General features: G+C 50.6%; 5 protein-coding genes across 5 annotated transcripts; 2 read left to right on the top strand and 3 right to left on the bottom strand.

Moving 5' to 3' along the window:
- Positions 1–3,549: 3,549 nt before the first annotated feature.
- On the bottom strand, positions 3,550–4,569 carry ssn8 (cyclin-dependent protein serine/threonine kinase regulator SSN8; the record flags this gene model as incomplete). The annotated part of the gene is made up of 3 exons (XM_035497497.1): positions 3,550–4,085; positions 4,141–4,350; positions 4,410–4,569. The coding sequence occupies 3 exons, from the start codon at positions 4,567–4,569 to the stop codon at positions 3,550–3,552; spliced, it is 906 nt and encodes a 301-aa protein (XP_035353390.1).
- Positions 4,570–5,255: 686 nt separating this feature from the next.
- On the top strand, positions 5,256–7,467 carry AtWU_02382 (calcium-binding mitochondrial carrier protein; the record flags this gene model as incomplete). The annotated part of the gene is made up of 8 exons (XM_035497496.1): positions 5,256–5,385; positions 5,428–5,535; positions 5,633–5,840; positions 5,906–6,525; positions 6,577–6,638; positions 6,696–6,799; positions 6,853–6,885; positions 6,948–7,467. The coding sequence occupies 8 exons, from the start codon at positions 5,256–5,258 to the stop codon at positions 7,465–7,467; spliced, it is 1,785 nt and encodes a 594-aa protein (XP_035353389.1).
- Positions 7,468–8,171: 704 nt separating this feature from the next.
- On the bottom strand, positions 8,172–9,454 carry AtWU_02381 (glutathione S-transferase family protein; the record flags this gene model as incomplete). The annotated part of the gene is made up of 5 exons (XM_035497495.1): positions 8,172–8,744; positions 8,814–8,989; positions 9,055–9,141; positions 9,206–9,374; positions 9,449–9,454. The coding sequence occupies 5 exons, from the start codon at positions 9,452–9,454 to the stop codon at positions 8,172–8,174; spliced, it is 1,011 nt and encodes a 336-aa protein (XP_035353388.1).
- A 567-nt stretch (positions 9,455–10,021) lies between these two features.
- On the bottom strand, positions 10,022–13,375 carry ubaA (E1 ubiquitin-activating protein ubaA; the record flags this gene model as incomplete). The annotated part of the gene is made up of 5 exons (XM_035497494.1): positions 10,022–10,160; positions 10,217–13,001; positions 13,053–13,138; positions 13,207–13,295; positions 13,370–13,375. 5 exons carry the CDS (start codon positions 13,373–13,375, stop codon positions 10,022–10,024), a joined length of 3,105 nt encoding a protein of 1,034 aa, XP_035353387.1.
- Positions 13,376–14,307: 932 nt separating this feature from the next.
- On the top strand, positions 14,308–16,701 carry AtWU_02379 (putative gamma-tubulin complex component GCP4; the record flags this gene model as incomplete). The annotated part of the gene is made up of 1 exon (XM_035497493.1): positions 14,308–16,701. One exon carries the CDS (start codon positions 14,308–14,310, stop codon positions 16,699–16,701), a length of 2,394 nt encoding a protein of 797 aa, XP_035353386.1.
- Positions 16,702–17,548: the final 847 nt, after the last annotated feature.

Raw genomic sequence — 17,548 nt, 5'->3', positions numbered from 1 at the left:
GCGGGTAATGATTTGCAAAAAATGTGATGAGCCCCACCGGACTAGCTACCCTCTTTTTCGTTGCTGTTATTCTCGGTACCTTTCCCTTGAACCGTGCCACTTGGTCTCGTCGGGGGGCGCTCCTTTTCCATTCTAAGCCTACCTACTATTGCCGTTTACCCATTATCTCCTCCCCTAATTTGTCTTCAACTTTCAGGGAGAGGCGCCCTCCTTAGAGTGGGCGGGCGGGACTCGGGCCATCTTACTTTGTCCTTTCCCCCCAACCATTGAAGATTGTCATTAACTAATGGGATTAATAACGGGCAGCTCCTGCCATGGCCACCCTTCGACGGCTTCGACAAGTATTCCATAAGAGAAATTAATCCTCCACTTCAATATCTGGATCTTCTCCATTTTGAGCGGATAGTCAGCTGATACTATTGTCAGTAGTACTTTCGGACCAGAAATATATTACGGAATAGTAGTAAACAAACAAATGATTTTCTCGTTTAGGATTTATGCCCGTATAAGGCACAGTTTGTTTTTGAGTCCCTCTTCTTCATTCATCTCAAAAATCAATCAGGTACGGAGAACGCCGTCAACAAAGGAACCGAATCTTGAACTGGGCTTGGCTGCTCTGCATTGTTAAGGATCTGCTCCCTGTCTTCCCATCCATCCACATGGGGCAAGCGCTACGACCACTGCATGGCCCTGCACCTTCCTCCATGCAGTAAACGTTCACAAGAATAGCAGCAATGTAGATTTTAGTATCCTCCGTAAACCCATCTGCTGTCACGACACATAGGTGTACTTCATTATCTACAGTATGTACTCGTTTCCAATAAACGCAGAACAAGTTTGCGGTCTGTCTTCCCCGACGCCTGGACCCTCCAGTGCACACGCTAAACCCAGGGGTTGAAACGCCGTATCACTGGTCAACGGTAGCGTAAATGCAGGATGGGGATGCATCTAGGGGAAGAGGAGGGGGGAAGGGAACAGACCGGTAGGAATGATGGCGGCTACTGGAACAGCCATGGCAGCATAATATATTATGGATCGGGCTTAGAACGCATGCTAGCAGGGTCAGAGCTGCTCCAAACCTGCAGACTACTGCAGGATGCAGTCCCGAGGGTAGGTAGGAGGAACGTACACACTCTCAAGCGACCTGGGATGGAATGGGGGCGCTTTCTTGTCTGCACAAGCGATTGGGCATTACTAGCCATGGATGCCAGAGTGGTATTCTCAGTTCTTACACTTTTCTCCCGTGTCCAAATTGTGCTAAGTAAACCTGCTGAGAAGCCAGCCCCCCCCATGAGACATGATTTCTGATCCCATTCGGCAAGATAATGTCCCTGCTAAGATCTGACCACCTCACCGCCCTTTCGGTAGATGGGGAATGCAACGCAGTCTGGAGTTGCCCCTCTCGGGACCAGGAACCTTGTTGTATGATCTTCATCTCATGATAGGTGCATCTCGATGCCCAAGGCAGGGGCGCACTGAGAAAAATCCGGTAGAGTCACTGGATCATGCTTATGGGGGATGATCCATACAGCAAGTAAGTTTTGCCGATAACTACTAACTAGAAAGTAGCCTCGAGGCATCCAATGCCGCTACTAACTATGATCGGACTCTTTCCATCCCTGCCGTATGTATGGTATTCTTGGTATTGAATTGGTATTTCTTTTTTACCAGATTTCATACAAACACCCCTGTTGGGAGGAATGTCTTGCAGCGCTATGAAGAAAGGCCTAGATACACAGCCCGCAACACGGCCTGGAGTGTACACAAGTATACGTACATGGCTTGATGAGCGGGGGGCCGTGAAGCGGGATCTGCTGCACTCCAGACGCCATTTCCGGAATATTTGTTGATCTCGCCTGTGTATAGGACGATAGTTCTTGTCCATCCGTCTCGGGAGGTACTCGCCCCTCAACAAGACTGGAGTTGTGCGCAAGTGTATCTCCGCCCACATACGTACCCCGAAGCAAGGGATATGAAACACGATCTTCCTGCCTAGTCTGGCCAACGGTCTCAGGAAGCGCCCAGGTTGCATTAGAGGTGTCCAATAAACGACATCATATTCTCAGTTGCTGAAAGGGATCTGAGTTGTAGCGTTCATCTATGTATGGATCTATCGGCGAAGCAGAACAGAGTGCATGGCTGAAGTGGTACCTGTGTCACGCCTGCAAACGGGAGAGTAAATCGAAATTATTCACGGGTCAACTCGGACTGAAACTCAATTGAAATAGCTTTCCAGTTTCGAGGGATAAACCTTGTAAGCCCCAGGCCAAATTGTCAGTACTACTGCCTGACTGACTGCGTGAGCGGTTCCCCGTGCAAGTTTGATTCTCAACTAGTGGTAAAGTAGATAGAGAGTAAAAAAAGCTTGAAGGTTACATACTACATCCAACGGATATACCCGATACATCCATCCACCATGATCATCTCGTGGCATAGCCTACTACAACCTGACAGAAATAGCGTCACACAGAAGCCCGATTCACCCAAACAATGTGGTCAGCCACTATCTAAATCTCGTACAGTACATACACAGCCGGATTGACATCCACGCACCCAAGCATAACGTACATCCCTTCGATCCTCCCACCCCTCCCCCATCCCTAGCTACGTAGTAGCTATCTAGGCTAAGTACCACCACATGCCAGAATGCAAATTCCCCACGCATTCCAGAATCTTCCTCTAGGAACAAACCAGGACTTGCATACATACATCCTTGTAAACGAGCGTATGTATGTATGTAAGTAATAATTAGAATTAGATACCATCGGCATGCAACAAGGGCACTAACTACTAGTGACTGCGTAAACACTACTGCAAACAGCTAGCTAGATAGAACTTACCTTGATAGACCTGAAAGTCAAATCATACATGCCGTTCAACATTGGCTTGCTCACTGACTCAGAGGGAGGAAAATCCACATTCTGACAGCTGGGTAGGACGTACTGTAGGCACTACGCAGGTACCGATGCAGGAGAAGAGGTAAAGGGGTGACCTGTTGCAATTGTTTGTTATTGGGTTCTTACGGGTCTTGGTTGTGGGGATTTGGGAAGCTTGGTTGGTGGGTGGGTGGGTTGGTTTGTGCTACTTACTTGGATATGGTCTATATGGTTTGTGGTTGGGTATGTGTCAGGGAGTAGCACTTCGATAGCACTTCGATGGGGTGATGTATGTCCGTGGAATAGTGTTGATTGCATGGAATTCATGGGTTAAAGATGGAATGAATAGTACGGTGCGTCATGTGTAAATGATGAAGGCGGCTACCGACATGCGGGATATCTAGTCTGGCCCGGAGGCAGGATAAGCGTTTGTGTCTGAAATCTGCTTCTTCGCTATTATATATCTATAGTATCTCATTATATTCTCCATGGCATCCACTTGGACTATGCGATAATGCAACTGATTTGAAACAATCTGCAACCAGCCGAAACCCGAAATATGGATCTGAAAAACCAGTATCGCTCGCGCATGACATGCTTTCCGTAATAACATGACTGACCCCCTTGAACGCCGCTTGAAACCCTAGTATGTATGTGCATGAGAAATGTATGTTCATTTGTCCAGATTCTTGCTCTTCACCATCCGTCCCAGAAGCTCTTTGCAATGCTTCTCGCTATATTGCTCCCAAACCTCGTACAGTGACACCAACTCTTGAGTACACTCTATGACGGCTTTGATGTCCACTTCGCTCTCGGCAAGCCATCCTATAAGTCGCTGAATGCGGGGAGGAGGGCCGTTGCCGCCCTTCTCTCCCAATGCGGCAAGAATGTTCATGCCGCCATCGCGCATCGCGCTGGCTAGTGGTGCTGCTGACCCGTGAAAGCTCGTCTGGCTGGGCTTGAAGACCACGGCGACGATAATCGCCATGACGGCGATGACGTGAGGCGGATACAAGAGCGGCAGGTCGGTGAGATAGTGGTCGTTGATTACAGACCACGCGAGAGCAACTTCATCTGACGTAAGTGACAGCTCGGGTTGAAGTTCGGATAATGTTCGATATGGGTGGTGCACAATAAGCTGAGAGTTCATCTCCGATATCAGAGAGAACTCGCATTCCCCTAGCTTTGAAACATCTGGGGCAATAAACTCTGTAGCCACGTCAGCGGGAAGCGCACAGGGTGCATATATGCGAGTGATCCGTACCTGGCCAGAGACCTCTAGCCTCTCCAACGACGAATCGAATATGTTGAGGGCATTCTTCCATTTTACAAGCCAGATAGAAGGCAGTAGTGACGACAAGATACGGGTTTGTATGTCTAATCTCGTTTTTGGTGTAGAACCTCTTGACATAGACCTGCGCTGTCGCAAGTGCTTGTTGTCGAGTAGACATCCGTTTCCCCAGTTTGATGAGTTCTGTTGGCCTGGTGAGCTTGGATGCCCACCGATTTAGGGTATATACTAAGTTATCTTACGTTGACTGAAGTAGATATTCAGCAACCTTTGATCCGGCAAAGGAAACTGACTATGAGCGACCATGTCCCGTTCTCTAAAATTCTCACGAATCTCTGCCAACTTCTCTCTCGTGAAGAGCCAGTGTCGGCGTTGAGTTGATGCCCAGTAATTAGCAGCCATTGTTGGGAGTCTAGCGGGAAAAGGGTATCGTGTGGGGATTAATCTAGTATAGAAGAGGTAGCAACAGCCACCATAGTGCTTTTCCCTTTGGGCCTAAGAGGTGCTGGATGGGTACAGATTATCCAGTTGGCTTTGGGCATCCGGGAGAGGGTTGTGGAAGTGTGGCTGGTATGGTATACGACCCACTAGTTCAAGACAGCTGGAGGGTGTATCGATGAGGGGAGTAACAGCCTGAATCAAGCAACACACACCCCTTTTTAGCAATCGGAGTCAAGATGAGGTTTGATGTTGTGCAGGTCGGAGATGGGACTCCGAAGGGGCCGAACTGGAGGCAAGACTGAAAGGCGGGAGTGAAAGGCGCCTAAACGGGAATAGCCGGGAGATTTGGTGACGACCGGGCCGGGGTCTAGTTTTCTTCCGGTTCATGTCGTAAGGAAAGCAAATCATCGCGCCTGGATTTCTCACGGCTGTCGGCCTCACCCCAGCTGACCTTGAATCGACAATCATGAACACCGGATTAACACTTCGTTCATAATTTCACCCGCCAGTGATTTTCGATGCCCAAATTATTCACTCACCTTCACTTTCTGTCCTGCTGCGACAGGGAATCTCTCCTCTTCAAATCCGCCGACCCCTCCTTAAAAAAATAATGACGCAGTTGTGATAAGAATCACTTTTCACCGAACATGGACACTGGCGAGTCGCAAAAAGATCGGGACCAGAGAGTCGCCCAACTCTGGCAGCGCTTGGATACCAAGGGTGAAGGTCATCTTGACTTCAATGGTCTAAAGAAAGGACTAAAAAAGATCGATCACCGTAAGTCACGATCATGACATGATCCCGTGCGGCTCGATGCAGATGACCTGACGGCTTGGGATGCAACAGCACTCAAGAATGCGGACCCTATGTTACGCGATATCATTAAGGCAGTGGATACCAACGGGGATGGCTACATAGATTATCCTGGTAAGATCATGCGTCGCACCCCCCCATAGCGTCTCATATCCTCCTTAGTGTCACTGGCCATAGACGCCAGTCGTTTTTCCAACCTAATGTTCACCAGAATTCCGGACCTTCGTGGATCATACCGAAATCGGCCTCTGGCAACTGTTCGAGAGCATAGACCACAATCATAACGGCGAGATCGATAAGAATGAGCTCAAGACCGCTTTTTCGAAATCCGGGGTCACGGTCTCCAACGCAAGGCTGGAAGAATTCTTCGCGGAGGTCGATAGCAATAAAGATGGCGTCATCTCGTATGCGGAGTGGAGGTACGTACTATAGCGGTCAGCTGAAGGTGTCTGGAGTCTCCAGCTAATGACCTGTTGGTATCCAGGGATTTTCTTCTTTTCCTGCCGGCCTACTCGTCCTCAAACCTCCGCGCTGTCTTGTCATACTACACCGCCACGGGAAATCTTAACCCGGAAGGAGATGTCCACATCAATGATCTGCAGGGCTTAGGTACAGACCACTCGTTTCTTAAACGTTATATCTTGGCCTTACAGAACCTCCTCTCCAACGTTTTCCCAGTGCACATTTTGACACTCTTGATTCCTTCAGCCTACGCGGAAGCCCCCGGCGTGTCCAAGGTTGGGGTCGCGTTTGAGGATGACTCTACACCCTTAGACAATGACCTGGAACTGGAGTGGTTGCCCATACCCAGGATCGTCGCCATGTGGATGTCCTTCCGATATTATGAACAGAAGTTGACCGAAAGCACTCCTCAATTAGGTTACTTCGTTGCCGGTGGTATCGCAGGCGCAGTGTCCAGGACAGCGACCGCACCCTTAGACCGACTTAAGGTCTATCTCATTGCTCAGACCGGCGTGAAAACTTCAGCTGTCCGCGCAGCGAAGGATGGCGCTCCTTTGCGTGCAGCGGGGAAGGCGTCGAAAACCCTCGTCGAAGCTGTGAAAGATCTGTGGCGTGCGGGCGGTATCCGGAGTCTGTTCGCAGGTAAGTCTCTTCGTTAATTTTTTTGTAATGACATATTTCTCACTGTCACAGGCAACGGTCTGAACGTTGTAAAAGTCATGCCCGAGTCAGCCATCAAGTTCGGTGCTTATGAAGTGAGTTAACTGCTCGATGCAACCCAAATTTGTCTTCATGTGACTGACGTGCGACAGTCTGCAAAGCGTGCTTTCGCCCGCCTGGAGGGCCATGGTGACCCCAAACGCCTCATGCCTGTATCGCAGTTCCTGTCCGGAGGCTGCGGTGGAATGGTTGCACAGTACGTCGCAGTAGCATACTTCCATCAATATAGCCGATCTAACGCATATGCAGGTGCTTCGTCTACCCTCTTGATACCTTAAAGTTGTAAGTCATGTCCTCAGCCATTGGTATCCTTCGCTCGTTCTACGAAACTAACTTTCTATTAGTCGCATGCAGTGTGACACCGTCGAAGGTGGCCTGAAGGGAAACCAGCTCATCGCAGCTACGTTCAAAAAGGTGTGGTGCAAGCACGGCCTACTTGGCTTTTTCCGTGGCTTGCCACTTGGCCTTGTCGGCATGTTTCCTTACGCTGCCATCGATCTGTCTACTTTCGAATACATGAAGCGAGCCTTAATAGCGCGGAAAGCTCGCCTGAACAATTGTCACGAGGACGACGTGCCCCTGAACAACTTCACCACCGGAGCGATTGGCGCTATGAGTGGAGGATTTGGCGCTTCGGTTGTCTATCCACTCAACGTTCTCAGGACGAGAATGCAAGCCCAGGGCACCGTTCTGCATCCCGCGACCTACAACGGCATTGGAGACGTCGCTCGCAAGACTATACAGACCGAAGGACTGCGTGGATTTTACAAAGGGCTGACGCCGAATCTTCTCAAGGTCGCGCCTGCGGTGTCCATCAGCTATGTCGTCTATGAAAATTCGAAGCGGATGCTCGGGTTGAAATAGACGGCTTTAGCAGAACAAGTCTCGGGTTCTTGCCGCTCAGACAAAGTTGGCTGTATTGATGCCGTGGCTTGGAACTTTACCAGTTGTTTCGCCATATTCTCGCATTTCCTTCTACTTACCACCGTTTTTAGACATTGCGTTTGAGATACCCATAATGCCCCCACGGGCACATCGACATCTCTCTAGGGCGATAATGTGGATCTGTCCTTTGTCCACACACCACTCCCCGTTAGAGATCCCCGTCCCTCTTTTTTATTGCTGCATCTTTCTCGCTGAACAGCCCGATGGCTTTGACTACTTCTCACTCATTGCTGGTATCGTGAAATCTACATACTATTTCACTTGGATAGCCAGCTTCCCCACGGATTGGGAGAGTCGCATGACCGGCTTGACTAGCATGGCAGGGCGTCGCGCGACAAAGCATTGCTATGGAGTTTCACATTGCTTTTGTCTTCTGTACATTGAATTACATGGGGGGTGTCGCCGGGGTGGACTGTTTTTCATTTTTTCATTTACCTTTTTTCCCTTAATTGTACGTAGGGTCATACCTCGCACCGCACTTGCTGCGTCGATACATGGATATAGAGAGATACATAGCTTGCACATTCAGCTGAAATAAAACTACTTGCATATTTGCAAATGATACCGGAGACCTTATAGTATTATTAACATATACATATCCTAAATCCACCAAAGAACTCCCCCTAAGCACCCTTAACAGCCCTAACCTCCTCATCCTTGGGCAAAACATCCGGCAACGGCCCAACCGGCGTAATCGCAAACTGATTAATCTGCTTATGACTCTTGGTATAGTGGAACTTGATATGCTCAAAGTTCGTCGTCTCCTTGAAAGCCGGCACATCCCAGTACAACTTCCTCATCCAGCGATGAATAGCCGGGTATCCGGACCGAATATCCCGAATATTGCACTTAAAGTGCTGCACATAGACCGGATCAAAGCGAATGATTGTCGTGAACAGACGAATATCCGCCTCCGTGATCTCCGAGCCGAAGAAGTACGGCGCGTTCTTCGAGTCCGACAGATGCGCTTCGATCTTGTCGAGCGAGGAGAACAGCGTCGTGACGGCCTTCTCGTATGCTTCTTGTGTGGTGGCGAAGCCGGACTTGTAGACGCCGTTGTTGACGTCGTTGTAGATCCATTCGTTGGAGGAGTCGATCTCCGTGCGGAGGGACGAGGGGAATAGGTCGATGGATTTGTAGGCTTCCGGGAGGAGGTCGTCGAATTCGTAATAGAGCATGCGGATGATTTCGGCGCTCTGGTTTTTGTCGGAGGAAGATTAGCGCTTTGCACTCTGTTTGGGTGGGAGGGGGAGGGATGTGCTTACCTCGTTGCTTACGATGCGGTTGGTCTTCTTGTCGAATAGGACGGGGACGGTGAACCGGCCGGTGTAGTCGGGGTCATTGGAGAAGTAGATTTCGCGCAGGTGGGTGTAGTCGTGTAGAGGGTCGGTGGTGACGTTTTCTTCGGGTTGTTGTTCTTCTGCGGTTGCGAAGCGCCAGCCTGTTGTTTAATTCTGTGAGTTTCTTGCGTCGGATTGCTCAATGTGTGTGTGTGAAAAAACTAACCCTTTTCTCCTAGGTGCCAGTGGACGGAGGTGAAGGAGATGATATCCTCAAGACCCTTGAGCTTGCGCGTGATCAAAGTCCGGTGGGCTGTGCGAGGAATTGCGGCGTTAGTATGTGTAGATTTAGTCTGGGGACAGGAAGAGAGACGCACCCCAAGGGCAGGCGTAAGAAACGTAGAGGTGATAACGGCCCTTCTCGGGAGGAAATTGAGCGCCAGGCTCTCTGGAGATCCAGTTGCGGAAGACTGATGTCTGGCGCTTGAACTCGCCCGACTTGTCATTGGGATTGACCCAGTCTGTGATCTTGCCGTTGTTACCTGTCTGGATGAGCGTAGATTGTTAATTGAGGAGGTTTGATACTATTTAGCGAAACAGCTGAATTGGTAGTGACTTACAGCCATGGTGCGTGCTGAATTCAAGATAGGCTGTGCGGGGAAGAAAGAGCTTCTGCAGGTAGCTGGATTGGAATATCTGGAAATAGCTTTGGGTTGCAAGATATGTTGCGAGACTTGTCGAAGTCGATGGAGAGCGGGAAACATGAGGAACAATGGCAATGGCAAGGAGGGGCAGGGAGCTCGTTCATATACAAAAAGTAGGACGAGGCGATACGAGGCCAGACGCTGACCGATGGGGTGCGGGGAGCCAATGACGTGATGCTTTGCTTACAGCATTGCTTACGGAGGGGTTAATAACGGGAGGTTGAGCCTCCCGCTGACAAACAGCTTGCTCAGTAATAACTAACTAATCAATCAATCCCTAGCCTTCGTGGAATCACTAGTTAACTAGCTGATTACTCTGCTACTTAGTCAAGATTATTCTCGAAAAACGCGGAACATAGACAGTAGTATATTCCTAGAAGAATTTAATTGAAAAGATAAAAACTACTTATACTGTGGCGTCTAGTGCGTAAACGGACATATCCAGAGAGATCACGGGCCTTTTTCTGCTCCTCGTGCCGGTCACCCTCTCTACTTTCTCAGCTTCACCATCACATACGGAATCTCAACATCCTCCTCCGTCTGATCCTCCGCAGTCACCTCGAAGATGACGTTCTTCTGGTGCTCCGGAACCGGCTTCTTGCTGATGTGCTCCACCAACTTGCTCATCCTGTATCATAAGCGATTAGTACTGTAATACTCTCTGTGGTTACCGGGGGTACATACTTCATAGGAAGACGGTCCTTAACCTTAGACGGCCCATAGAAGCTGGCGTACAGGAGACTAACGCCAGAGCTAACCATGCTGATCTCCAATCCCATGTCGGAGAAGTGCTTGAGGAAGTCCTGGAGAGGAATATCATCCACCTCAAAGCGATCCCAGATCTGGTCGATTGTAACCTCGCCCTCCTTACCCATGTACTTGCCCTTGGGACTGGCAATAGGCTCACTGAAGCCCAGGAATGGAAGCGCAAGGTTCACAAATCCATTCTTGTACTGCTCAATGTCGTCCTTGCCGTCAATGATCTTGAACAGCTCCAGGGCGACCAAACCAGTCACCAACGCCGTCGTAGTAGCAATGGCAGGAATGATCTTGCCAGCAATGAACTTGGTCTTGTGGCGGTCAGCCTGGGGAATATCGTAGTTGTCGGCACGCAGGTTGCTGGCAGCGGTGATGAAGTCGATGTGATGGTTCGTGTCGTCATCCTTCTCAAATTCAACAGGGCTCAAGCGGAAGCCAGCCAGATCCTTGGGGGATGGAAGAGAGTCCACGAGGCGCTGGATTTCCTGACCGTCGTCAAAGGACGAGCCAGTGGCCTGAGCGTCCGGGTCAGGATCGTTCTCATTCGCTTGAATCTTGACGCCGGACTTGGGGGTGAACTCGGGAACGATCATGTTGTCAACGACCTTCCTGTAGTAGGCCTTGTCGGCGCCAGGGTTCTTGATGCCGTAGTTGAAAGCGTGGAGGTTGGCACCAGCAACGATGAAAGAAAGATGAGTGGGGTTTGCGCTGTCAAACTTCAACGGAGTAGGCGCACGCTTAGGTCCAGACCAGAAAAGCTGCCCAGAGGATGTCTTGGAGTCGCGCGGGAAGTTGTAAAGAAGCTGCTGGATAGCGTTGTTGTACTGCGCCTCGAATTGGTTACGGGCCCAAACGATACAGTCATCGAAGGTCAAGGGCTTGTCGGTGACCAGGAAGTCACGCAGGTGCTCCAGCGTCTGCTTCTCGTTACCGGCCTGCTTGAGTGTCTGCTGGATATAGTTTGGCTGGGACAGATACATGTTGACAGCCTCGGGAGGGCCGACAAAGTATGTCTGGAAGAGGTCCCGGGCCCAAGCAATAGTATGCTCGATCCGGTTGGGGAAACTCTTCAGAGTGCACATAGGGAAGGTCTTCTCCGGCGGGTCTTGGGAGCTAGAGTAGGACTCAGTGATGCGAGGCAGGACAACTTGAGTGTTGCCCTTTGTACCGAGAGTTCCACTCTCCAAAAGAGGCTTCCTGAAGAAGACGCAACGACGGTCGACGTAGGTTCTTGCGTCCACGTTGTCAAGGGCATTCGTAACGCCGTCCAAGCCTTCCCAGAACTCCTCGTTGAAGATGTGCTCAGTGTCGGGTCCGACACGGTCCCGGAGCGTGACAATCTTACCATTCAGCTCAGGGTTCATTGCCTGCACAGCAGCGGAAGCGCACTCGCTCTTGAGCTTGCCAACATCCCGGCTACGGAACAAGAATTGTCTGTTGAGGTTACTCTTTTCGATCTGATCCATGTCGGTCACAATGATCTTTCCCTCAGGGCCAGTTCCAAGACCCATCATGGCCCAGTTCTTCAGCGTCTCACACCCAATGGCACCTGCTCCCACAAGGAACTGCTTCACGTTGGCAATCTTGTCCTGGAACTCCTTGCCGAAGACTGCAATTTGACCATCGTAACGGGTGCCGAGGGGCTTACAAGCCTCCTCAGAGCGGGTGATGGAGGTAGGAAGAGACTCTAAGGAGTCAAAGTAAAGCCACTGTTTTACAGGGTTGAACTTCCCGGAGACCGCCTTCAAGACCTCCTGCGCTGCAATGCCTCCGAACAGGGCAGCCAGGGGGTTCAGATCGCCACGGGCTTGGTAGCTCAGCTCCTTGATGAGCTTCTCATCCAGCTCCACCTTCTCTTCGAGGCTTGAAGCCAGTTCATTGGCAATTTTGAACACTTCCTGGGCATCGCTATCATTGTGAGGGCGGGGAAGATCGCCATTGTGGCTCTCTGCAAACTTGTGAAGTGCCTGGACACCAACATGCAATTGCTGTGGCCGGTCAAACTTCGCAAAGTCGGAAATGATGAACTCGGGGTTCTTGATCTGTTCGCTAAGAGGAGCAAAGTCCATGAACTTAGGCATCTTGACTTGAGAGTAGATGCCACCGCTCTGGTATGTTCCCAGATCAGAGACATCACCAATAGAGAAGGTGTAAGGTCCCTTCACAGTAACTTTGCGAGGAGCACAACCGTTGAGACCTTCCATACCCTTGATCTCGGAGAAAGTCACAAAATCACCGTCCTCCAAGCCATGTCGGGTCTCATCCAGAGCGGAGACCAAGCCATTCTCGTCGATAGCCGCCACAATGCCACTGACGGGCTCCTCACCTGTCGCATCACCGACAGTGAAGTTCTTTCCAAAGTCGTTGAAGAGATAGCCAAAGAGACCGAAGGTATCCGTGATCGTAAGGTAGATGCCGTTCTTGTGGCAGAAGTCGGCAATCGCGAGCTGCTCCTTCAAAGGAGTCAAGGTGAGGACAATGGCCTGGTAACGCTTCAACTCTTCGAGGTTCTCTGCGATGTTGCTGCCCTCGTGGACCGTGACGGGAACGTAGGAGTTGAGCTCTGCAACTCTGGGAGCTGTGACCTCGGCACGCGGCTTACCGACGTCTTGGGGCTGGAGGAAGAACTGGGAGGACAGGTCGGAGATGGCGACAGGGGCAGGATCGTACAATGTGAGGGACTTCACACCGGCAAGGGCGATGTTCTTGGCTGGTAGCAATCAATAAGTTGTTCAGATGATACGCAAGATGTTGTACCCACCGATTTCGACACCCAGACCCTTCAATCCGACGACAAGCACGTTTGAAGAGCCCATACGCTTCATAGCTTCATGACCAAGGACATACCTGAACACATCACAACCCATCAGTATCTGTCTCGTAGTGGCAAACGGATATGGGGAAGGAACACCTACAGTTGCCGGCTGTACAACGACTCATCGATTTCTCCCTGCTTGATCGCCTCCACAGTCTCCTGTGGGTTATCCACTTGCATCTTGGCGTCCTAAGTCTGGTCAGTAACGGAAGATGGACCAAAGAAGTTGTTATGGTATCACCGGGGTGATGGGGCATACATACAGTCATGATCTTCTTCTCCGGCGGAGCTTTGTTGTCGGCAGACGCTCTTCGCTTTCCCAGCTTCGCAGCGTCGCGAACGGGAATTTCGGTGGGAATTGTGAAAACTTGAGATGAAAGTCTTGCCGCTTGGAGCAAGACTTTCAGGCAGTATACTCCTGATGTAGAGAGTCAGGTAGGAGGGGTAGGAGCGGTGAGGTACGCGGAAGCGGGCAAGGCGAGATGAGATGAAAGCGATAGCCAAGTACAGACGGACAATATACTCTAGAGCAAGAGCAAGACTTTTAGAAGCAGAATGAAAGAAAAGGCACAGGTATCGCAGTATATAAAATAGAAAGGGTGAGGAGAGGCGGGGAAGAAGGAAGAAAGATGGATCACTAATGCAGCGAGCTCTCTCAGCGGCGACGTAAGAGAGAGGGACAAGCTGTCGGTGGCTGACTCAGCGGGTTTACCGCCACTCATTGGCTGGAGCCCCGCGGACACGCCCAGCAGCGAGTCGGCAACTCCCATTCAGTCAGTGACAATGAGCTCCAAAGCAGCTGAAGCGGCGGTGATGAGGCATCTTCGGCGGAGGCGCTCGGATCCAGATGGTTGTCGGTCCCGGATAAAGCCTGGCCTCAATCTTGTCCAACATTGATGTCTAACAGTCAACGAGAGTCAATCCTCAGTCATCGTTTCTACGCCGCACCTCTTTCGCGACGCGCCGCGGCTTTACTGCGTCGAACAACGCGGTGACCCGTGCCTTTTTTATAAGAGAGGCTTGTTCTAGGGTAACTTCTTCACATGTGTCGATACGAACTTCTTGGATGTGGACTTTTATACTGGCAGCGTCATAAATCCAGAAAAAATAAGGATCATTCCTTAAGGTTCGTTCTTTACTATGGTGCTTCTGGGCCTGTCTAGATATCTGACTTTATCGTCTCCAGAGAGATCCGCGCACAATGCTCCACGAGATCCTCCTCTCCCTCTCGGGTCAACCATCACCTCTTTTCAATCCAGAGACTGAAGGAAGTGCTATCTCTGAAGATGCCTTTCCCTTGGTTTCCCCTCCGGAGAAAGCCCTCCTCGCCTCTCTTGCCCGTCTGAGCCGTCTCCATACCGAACTACGAACACATACCGCCTCAATCTCCTCCTCCCACCCTTCTGTTATTTGTCGCGCAGTCTCGACGGCTATAAGTTCACGTCATCTGGGCGAATTCCAAAGGAAAATCTTAGAAGTGGAGAAATCGATTCTGGTAGAGGATAGTGGTTATGTGGGCGGTTACGGAATCGTGCCATTGTCGACGATTGTTGGCGAATTTTCTCCATGGACGCGACGATTGGAATGGCTGTGGGAGACGGTTAGGTTGATATGGCCCATAGACTCCCGGAATATAGACCAGCTTTGCACTGGCGTGGCTCTGATCGACCACCTTCGGGCGGAAACGCGAACAGGGTACGTTGACCTGAAAGACATGGCCTTGCATTTGGTTGGTATCGCAGAGACTGCTTGGATGAGGCAATTGTCCCCCTGGTTGCTGTACGGAAATCTCCCCATCCTCGGCGGATCCGACTTCTTCATACAACGCGATAATGCAAGCCATGATCAACCGCCCGCTGCCACGCAATTCGTCGTGCATCCAGGGCTCCTGCCCCAGTTTGTAACAGCGCATACAGCCTCATCCATATTGTTCATCGGCAAAACGTTGAATCTCATTAGAGCAAAGCGCAATGCACCTGCTGCGAACTCCTCTGCAGGCTTATCGACTACTTCCGTCACACTACACACGGAACTTATAGAACAGCTTGCTGCATTGAAATCACCTATATCAGCGTCGAGACTGTCGAGTGCCGTGAATGCCATCCGGTTCTCTCTGTCCCAAAGCACGCTCTCCAAGATTTTCCCACTACCCAAGATTCTCGAAGTCCTCTCAGTTCTCCACGATTTTCTATTACTCCGACGGGGCGAATTTGCAACGGCTTTGGTATCTCATGCGGATACACGCATTCAAGAGAGGTATCGGAAACACGGGCATTCAGCCTCTAGACATAACCCATCAGAAGATCTTAGGGGGCTTTCTATTAAGGAAGGAGATGTAGTGACTGCTCTGTCACAGACGCTCTCAGAGCTCTACTCGCTGCAAACCGAAGAAGATCCCGCAGACGATGAGCTTGATCTTGCAAAAGAGCTGCTTCGGCTGTCGATCAAACAGGATGTTGACAATATCCCAGCACTGTCTCCCGATCTTGCTGGGTCTGAGATGAATGCTAGAATCTCGGACGTCGCCTTTGACGATCTTCTTTTCCCCACTCCAACATGTCTCTCGGTCCACGTCCGCTCGCCTCTCGATTTGTTTCTGTCCGCCTCTGATATATCAGTCTACTCGAAGATTCACTCTTACATTCTTGGTATCCGACGCGCCCAGATGCATTTGGGCGACTTGTGGAAGCATACCTTCCTTCGAAAGATCCATCCATCCCCGTGGGGCCCACCTCGCAGCAGTACTCCTTACGGCCAGAGTAGACTAAAACTCGGCAGACAAAGAGACAACATCAGGACTCGGCAGATGAGGCCAGTCTGGGCAACGAGCAGTGCCTCCCTCTTTGTTCTATCAGAACTAGGGAGCTACTTCCAGGGAGAAGTTCTCAATGGCAACTGGCAACACTTTCGAGAATGGATCGAAGGTGGATCCCCAACAACGGGCTCACGACCTGGAACCGCGTCCTCCGCTAATAGTAAGCGCACCGACCATTTTCAGGCCATGAACGGCCCGGCCGAATCTGGTTCCGGAGGTGATAGTCAGATGGTCCAACGGCATGACCCTGAAACATTGACCGCGGCGCATCGTCGTTATCTCTTTTCTCTCGTTGAATCTCTTTTCCTCACGGACATACCCTTTACTAAAGCCCTTCGATCCTTACTGACGAGCGTGGAACACTTTATTGCACTAGTAGTTCGACTGGAAAGCATCCAGCGCAACATGGACCTCGAGACCGATGAGGGCGTTGTTGATGCTTTAGTAGACTATGCAGGGGAAGAGAGGGAGATATGGCAATCACTCAGTGTTGCGCGGGCTAGTGTCGAAGCAGGAATTAAGGACGCTGTGGCACGACTGCGAGACATTGATGACAGCCGATCTGGAGAAGGGCGGCAGATGCTTGAATTTGTGAAGGACTCACGCGAACATGGGTCGCTCCAAGCTAATGGCTCAGCGACCGAGTCTGCTTCCATCCACTACGTGCCTCGGAAAGCGGCTGGTGTTGACCGTCTGCTCATGAAGCTGGACTTTGGCAATGCTAATGGAGGCATGGGACTTGGAGTCACTGCTGCAGGTACTTTCGGTGAAATGGCATAATTAGCAGGCTGCTCATTGCTGGCACATTGCATTGAATCGGTCGAGCCGTGGCTGGCTATTGAGCAGCGAAGACAGATATGACTGTCATGTCACGTTATGATTTATGAATAGCATGACTTTACGGTGTAGGAAAGTGGCTATGGATAGATTTCTGTCTGTAATGCGTTCTATTCTAGGCCCATGTGCTCTGCCAGGAGGAACGTGACCTCGGGCGAGATCTGCTTTCCTTTCTCGCCGGTGCGTAAACATATACGTACTTACTTCCACGCGTCCTTTTTCTCCCAAGCAACGACGCCCAATTTCCTGCAGTTATGGTCACCGTCCAAGTGTGGTTGGGCCTGAAGATTTTGTCTAGACTGAAGGGATCTCCAAACGATCAATTAAACAATAACCGATCTTGCCGCATTGACAGGATGCTACAATCTACTCCACGGGGCTTCCAATCAATCAATAGACTCGCAGATATGCTTCCGGATGGGCAAACTCTCTGGTCTCATTGAAAAGACATAATCAAGCACTAATCCCTGCTGACATGCTAGTTCATGCTTACATGCATAATTAGTATCGAATGGAGATGCCGGAGGTCTGAATTTTGTCCTGGCAGATGGCCAGTTGTGCAGAGATGAAACGAAGGTCACCCATCAGGACGGTCGGTGCAGTCTAGACTGCCTGCAGGATCGCGACAGCTGTTCTCTGCGCACCTTATTTGATAAACAAACGTGAAAAGTCTGACGATGCACATGATCAGTGTTCGGTCCTATCACGGATTACCCAAATAGGAAAGTCACCCTGGCCGGTACGGAAGAGGAGGATTTGTTGTTTTCTTTTCTCTCTTTCGGTCTACGTT

Source organism: Aspergillus tubingensis (assembly GCF_013340325.1).
Source record: "Aspergillus tubingensis WU-2223L DNA, scaffold_3, whole genome shotgun sequence".
NCBI lineage: Eukaryota > Fungi > Ascomycota > Eurotiomycetes > Eurotiales > Aspergillaceae > Aspergillus > Aspergillus tubingensis.
Note: the sequence above shows the minus strand (reverse complement) of the source record. Positions and strands in the feature narration are given on the sequence as shown.